Source organism: Terrapene carolina, unplaced genomic scaffold (assembly GCF_002925995.2).
Source record: "Terrapene carolina triunguis isolate 2854851 unplaced genomic scaffold, T_m_triunguis-2.0 Scaffold26375, whole genome shotgun sequence".
Taxonomy (NCBI): Eukaryota; Metazoa; Chordata; order Testudines; family Emydidae; genus Terrapene; species Terrapene triunguis.
This window is the reverse complement of record NW_020690726.1, coordinates 1-6,705: the sequence shown is the minus strand read 5'-3', so window position 1 is coordinate 6,705 and position 6,705 is coordinate 1. Positions and strand designations below refer to the sequence as shown.

Sequence of the window (6,705 nt, the reverse complement as noted above, 5' to 3'; positions counted from 1 at the left end):
GTTCCAAAGCCCTGTGAATTGAGAGAGTCTGGGGGATAGATGTGTGTCTGTGGGTCTCTTCTAGGGCATGGAACAGAATTTTGATCTCTCTCTCTATGGTATAATAGCAGAGTTAATTTTGATTCTGTTAGGAGTCTTGTTATGTACTGCAGAGCTGAGATTACTGATTCCTAGGTCTAAGGGTTGGTCCTACTTTGAGCTAGTGGTTCTGAGTGTGCCAGCACTGAGGCTCCCCTACTAACAGCTGAAATCACAGAGAGCTGTGTTAAGTGGAGGGGGAGTCTGAAGACATTTTGGCAAGTGGCTGGTGGAGAGGAGCGGCTAGCAGGACAGTTGGCGGAGAGGAGTGGCTGGCGCTGAACACTGCAGCAGAACCCCATGGAGAGGTGTGGCAATCAGCCGTGGACCTGAGTAGTGGAGCATGTAACGTGCCCCCATACCTCCACCCCCTTCCACTCAGGCTGGGAGGTAAACACTGCAGATGAACTTCTGAACTCTGGAACTGCACTGACCAATGACAGAAACTGCGGGACGGGTGACTGTTGGGTTGCTGGACTTAAGACCCTGAGGGGAAAAGGACACTTCCAAACTTACTTGGGGGTAGGTCTTTTGCTCATGGTTTGTGTTATGAATCCTGTCTTTGGTGTTTCCCCACACAATGCCACATTATTTCCCTCCTTTATTAAAAGGCTTTTGCTACACTCAGACTCTGTGCTTGCGAGAGGGTTAGTATTGCCCGGGGGGTGGTATGTAATTGTCCCAGGTCACTGGGTGGGGACTGAAGCCGGTTTTGCATTGTGTTATTGAAACGGAACCCCTAGATCCTGAACCCGGCCCTTGTTCCTGCTAATGCTGAAGGGCAGAAGGGTTATCTATCTATCTATCTATCTATCCCAATCCACCTCATCTATCTAATCTATCTATCTATCCCCATCCACCCCATCTATCTAATCTATCTATCTATCCCCATCGACCCCCTCTATCTATCTATCTATCCCCATCCTTTGCATACAGAGGTTCCCAGTGCTGAGGGCTGGGACAGAGTCTTGCATGGGGTGGGGTGTGATGGTTCTTCCCCACTATCTGTCACCCCGCAGCAGGGGCTCCTGATCTGAAGACCCTGCCCCTCATCCCCCTGCCCTGGGGCATTGGTGCCTGTTGTATTCTAAAACCAAATTAGCCCCACACCCATCTTCCCACCATCCTCCTGATCAGGACAAGGCCCCCCGCTCCGACCTTGACCACCAAACTTGGGCTGATGCCCGCCACAACACCCGCACCCACCAAAGCCAGGACACTCCCTCCAATGTACAGGCCCAACCGCACGGCCTTCTCTTTAAAGCGCTGTCCGTAGGCCGTTAGGAACTTGGACGTCTTCCCGGCCAGGCCCTGCTCCAGCACCTTCAGGGCAGCCTGTTTCTGGGGGTCCTCGCCCCACAGCTGCCCCTGGCAATGCTTCAGCAGCTCCCTGCGTTTCCCCTCCAGCCGTCTCTTCATCTCCTCAGGCTTCACCCTCAGGCAGCAGTTTATATTCTGGTGGCCATGGTCCTGCCCTAAGCGGGGAGAGATGGGCCATTAGGGATGGGTATTAGTGTTACCCAGCCACAGGGGGTGCCGCTGACTCATACACCCGCAGCCCCTCCAACCCACAGACCCCTGCTATCCCAGCCCTGCTCCCCCGAGCTCTGCCGGTGCCCCTCACTCCTGACTCCCAGCCCCTCTGCGCTCACCAGCTCCTGCACAAATTGTTCATATTCTCTCCTGGCGGCTTCTACTGCTTTGCTGTTTTTCTCCTTTCTCATCGCTGCAAATGCTTCAGCCATCTGTGGGGGGAGAGGGGACAGGGTGGGGGTTGGGATGGGACCATCTCTGAACTAGGAGCCCCCCTCACCACCTTCTCCCCCCATTCTTCCAGGACCCTGCTCCCCGCTTTCACCTCCCCACTGGCCCCCAACCCCCCACATTCCCTCAGAGCCAGGAGGCAGCCCCCCAATGACTCCACAGCTATGGCCACGTTGCTGCCACCCTAGTAGAGAGGGCCAGTTCTCTCCCTGGGGGTCCCTTTACTTCTTGGGAGCTGGAGGTTCCCCATCAGGACAGTTGGGGCAGCTGTTGTGGTGCCCCCCCTCCTGGCCTAGTGCGATTGGCCAATGGGAGGAGGACCTGGGGTGAGGGGTCAATAGAACTAGTGCCCCCCTCCCCTGCAAATCAGAGGGGTTGAGGGAGGGGCAACCTGGTACCTTCACGGGGGAGGAGAAGTCGTAGCGTTGGGTCTTCAAGTATCGGGAGACGTCCTGTGGGGAATAATGCCCGGGGGAACTGGGATCAGGGACAGCTCAGCCCACTCCTTGGCGAGCCCCCCACCCCGCTCCCTCCAGCACAGCGCCCCCTCTGTGTCCCCCTCCCCACTCCCTGCAGCACAGCACCCCCACTGGTCCCCCTGACCACCCCGTCCTGCATGGCACCCCCTGCTGAGCCCACACCCTGCAGCACGGCACCCATTTCTGAGTCTCCGCTCACCTCCTTGCGGCCCCTTTTGCTGTCTCCCATCCAGGCCCCCCCCTTTTAGCAGACCCCACTCTCCCACCTTGATCCTGGCAGCCAGCTGAGCCCCCGTCAGCACCTGCCCGGCTCGGTCCGTCCGGACGTGTGTCCCTGCTGAGCGCACCACGCTCGTGACATAGTCACACAGGGACTGCCGGAAATCCTCGTGCATGTCTGCAGGGGGGAAAGGACCCAGGCATCCGGGAGGGATCCAGGTGCCCAGGACAGGACACAAGTTAAATGGGGGATGTAGAGGGCAGGTTTGTGCCACAGTAAATGAGATTCCATCTCTGGGCAACAGCTGCTTAGCTCCCTCCCACACCCCACTGCCAGGGGGAAAATGGGGGAGCAGTGGGGGTGGGGGTGAGTAACAGGGAGAGGCTGCAGTGTGTGTGTGGGGGGGGTGACAGGGGACCTATTAAGAGGAGGGAACCAGCTGTGTCCCCCACAGGAGACCAGGACCCCAGCAGTGTCCCCTCATGTCCCCCTCCCTTCCCGCACAGATCCCGTGACCTAGTGACAGCCCCTGTGCATTGGGCAGGAGAGCCCATTCTAAGCCAAGGAGAGTGAGCTGGGCACTGGGATTATGGGGTGGGGGCAGGGCAGGAGGGGAAGATGGGGGCAGGGATGTGGGTAGGGGCAGTGCAGAAGAGGGGAGAGGGAGGCTGGGGGTGTAACCCAGGGGGAAGAGGGGTCTCTTACCACCTGGCGTCCCTGCCCTGCTCTTGGTGAACCCAGTGCCAGGGTGGGGCAGTAGGTAGCACCAGGTCCCTCTCGCCCTCAGGGCTCCCAACACCAGGGGCTGCTCAGAAGAGTCTTCCAGGTCCTGCGGGAGTTAAACCGACATTTGTGACCATCAGCGAGAAATCAGACCCACCATGGAAACGTTCAGCTCCGCCCCACAGCTGGAGTTTGTTGTTTCCATGAACACACGTGGTGCCCGGCTTTGGTCATTACCTGTGTGATGTCTTTGAGATACTCCTGTCCCTCTTCTGCGCCATAGGCTTCGGAGAGCTGCCAATCTCGCACCAACAGGTCCAGACCCTGCAACAGAGAGCGCAGGAGAAGGGTCACACTGGGGCTGGGAGCACAGAGAGGAGACCAGAGCTGGAGGCTGCTGCCGAACCCAGCCACCGACACCGAGATCCTGGGCATGACGTGAGCGTGGAGGGAGACTAATGGGAGCAGGGACTGGCTGTTTGTTCAGGGTTTGACCAGCGCCTGGCACAATGGGGTTCTGGTCTAGGAAGGGGGGCGGGGGTCTGAGGTGCTCTGGCAATAGAGACAATGAATAATAAGAATCAGGTGGGGGTGATGGAGTGGGGGGTGGAACCAGCATTGGGTTGATGGGAAACGAGGACTCACCTGGATTGGGGGCAGACTGCAGGTCTCTCCGACCTCCTTCGCAACATGAACGAACATCTGCGATGCAGCGAGAGAGAGACAAGGAATTTTTTTTCCATCTTGAACAAAAGATCCCCCCACAGGTGACTCAAGGTGATCCATCAAGATAGGTGGTGCAAAATAAACCCGTGACATAAAGGTCATTGAAACTAAATAAAACCCAAACAACGTTAAGTGAAAACTAATAATTGAAGAGAGAAAATTGATGAAATGAGAGAAAAACATAGTTTCAAATGCTGATAACTCAACACTAGTAATCACAGATTATTAGTTATTCTAATCACTAGTTATTATAAAAACAATAACTAAACTCAGAAAAGCCAATTGATGATTGTAGAAAAGCAGTCATTGAAGACACAGAAAGCCAGTCATGGAACTCAGCAAACCAATAACTAGAGTCAGAAAAGAAATAATCAAAGGCAGAAAAGTAGTCATTGAAATCAGAAAACAAGTTACTGAAACCAGAAAAGCAGTGAAAGAAATCAATCAGTGAACTAATCATTAATATCTGAAAACCAATGGTCAAAAACAGGAAACCACTAATCATAGTCATCAAAGCTAGAAAACCAGTAATCAAAGTAAGCTATTGGGAAACAGAGTCTGAAAATCAACAATAATAAAAAATAGCATTTGAAGTCAAGAAAACCAATAGTCAAAGAGTCTAAACCAGAAATAGAAGTCAGAAAACCAGATCTAGAAGCCAAGAAAACCAAAAGTCAAAGACAGAAAACCAGGAATCAATATCAGAATACCAATTACTGAATGCAGAAGCCCTCAGTAATCAACGCCAGAAAAGTACTAATTGAAATCAGAAAACCAATAGCCCAAACAGAAAACCAGTAATTGAAGTATGAAAACCAGATCAAGGTCACAAAACCTAGTCAAAATTAGACAATGAATAGTCAAAGGCAGAAAACCAATAGTGAAAAGGAGCAATAAGTGAATAGCAGAACTGAAAAAAAATATTTAAGCACCCTAAATTAATAAAGAAAACGAAAAGCTGATAATCAGTAGAGAGACCGTAATAAATGAAGCTGAAAAAACATACAGTGAAATCTTGTAATTTATACACAAGAGCAGAAAACCAATAACGAACAGCCCTGAAATGAAGAACAAAATCTGATATGGTAGATATGTAAAGTGATCATTAGAGCCACAAAACTGACAAGCCTGGACCAAAACACGATAAACAAGAACTGAAAACCAAAGACAGAAAACTGAAGATTGAAACCTGAGAAACAATGATAGCTCCCTAAAAATGTGAAGACAGACACCCAAGAGATACTAAAATTTGGCTGTTCTTTGAAAATGGAAATTTGCATGAAAAGATTCTGATTTTGTGAGTTTTCCATTTTTCAGCAAAACTTTTATTTTCCATTTCTCCACACTGTCACTATGAAATAATCTGACAGCTAATGGTGGGTACTAAATAACCAACAGCTGGCAGCCAATAGTGACTAACAAGTAACCAATAATTGGCAGCTATTAATGAAGATAAAATTACCAATTATAGAAGTTAATTGGCCAAGTGAAGTAAAAGGCTTAACACACAACTCAATGGCATTTCTCTTTGTCTGTCTGTATCGTGATAACTTTTTGAGACCACACATGATCATAGGATCTTTGTGTCCCTGTCCACCGGGCAGCACCAGAGCGAGAAGACGGATTCCAAGAAGTCATGGCGGAGATTGGTAGATTCCCAGGCCAGGAGGGACCAAGGCTGAGCTCCTGGATAACGCAGGTGTGACAATGCGGTTCTGGCGGAACCCAACTGAGAGTGCCAACTCAGGACAAATTGCTCAAACAGGGCAGTTACAGCCCAAGGCTGGGGTTTTTTTCCACCTCTAAGGCAAACCAAACCAGCCAGGCTAAGAGGACTTCGGTCTCACCCCACTGGCTAACCGCAAGTCTCACAAGCAATCTCCTTAGACACTCCAGTTTCCCAGTATTACCACCAGTGCCACTCGTTATGGGGACAAATGGTTATGAAAACCAATACCCCAGTAAAAGAAAAAGGTTCTCCTGATCCCAAAGGACCAAGCCCCAGACCCAGGTCAATATACAGATCAGATCTTACCCACAAATCACGCTGTTGCCAATCCTTTAGAATCTAAAATCTAAAGGTTTATTCATAAAAGGAAAAGGATAGAGATGAGAGTTAGAATTGGTTAAATGGAATCAATTACATACAGTAATGGCAAAGTTCTTGGTTCAGGCTTGCAGCAGCGATAGAATAAACTGCAGGTTCAAATCAAGTCTCTGGAATACATCCCCCGCTGGGATGGGTCCTCAGTCCTTTGTTCAAAGCTTCAGCTTGTAGCAAGGTTCCTCCAGAGGTATGAAGCAGGATTGAAGACCCAATGGAGATGAGGCATCAGCCTTATATAGTCTTTTCCAGGTGTAAGAACACCTCTTTGTTCTTACTGTGGAAAATTACAGCAAAATGGAGTCTGGAGTCACATGGGCCAGTCCCTGCATACTTTGCTGAGTTACAAGGCGTATCTGCCTTCTTTCAATGGGTCCATTGTATAGCTGATGGTCCTTAATGAGCCATCAAGCAGACTAGGCAGAGCTAACACCAATTTGTCTGGGATGTCACCCAGCAGCATAGCATAAGTTTGAAGTACAGACAGTATAGAGCCAATATTCCTAACTTCAACTACAAAATTGATACACACATATAGACAGGGCCGGCTCTAGGCACCAGCGCGCCAAGCATGTGCTTGGGGCAGCACTTTCCAAGGGGCGGCACTCCAG

The 6,705-nt window shown here is 50.5% G+C and overlaps 1 protein-coding gene across 1 annotated transcript; it reads right to left on the bottom strand.

Annotated features, from left to right (window-relative positions):
• Positions 1-1,064: 1,064 nt before the first annotated feature.
• Positions 1,065-2,716, bottom strand: LOC113408897 (RING finger protein 112-like). The gene is made up of 4 exons (XM_026662352.1): positions 2,588-2,716; positions 2,241-2,294; positions 1,731-1,823; positions 1,065-1,548 (listed from the first exon to the last, which is right to left on the bottom strand). Exons 1-4 carry the CDS (start codon positions 2,714-2,716, stop codon positions 1,177-1,179), a joined length of 648 nt encoding a protein of 215 aa, XP_026518137.1. The 3' UTR covers positions 1,065-1,176.
• Positions 2,717-6,705: the final 3,989 nt, after the last annotated feature.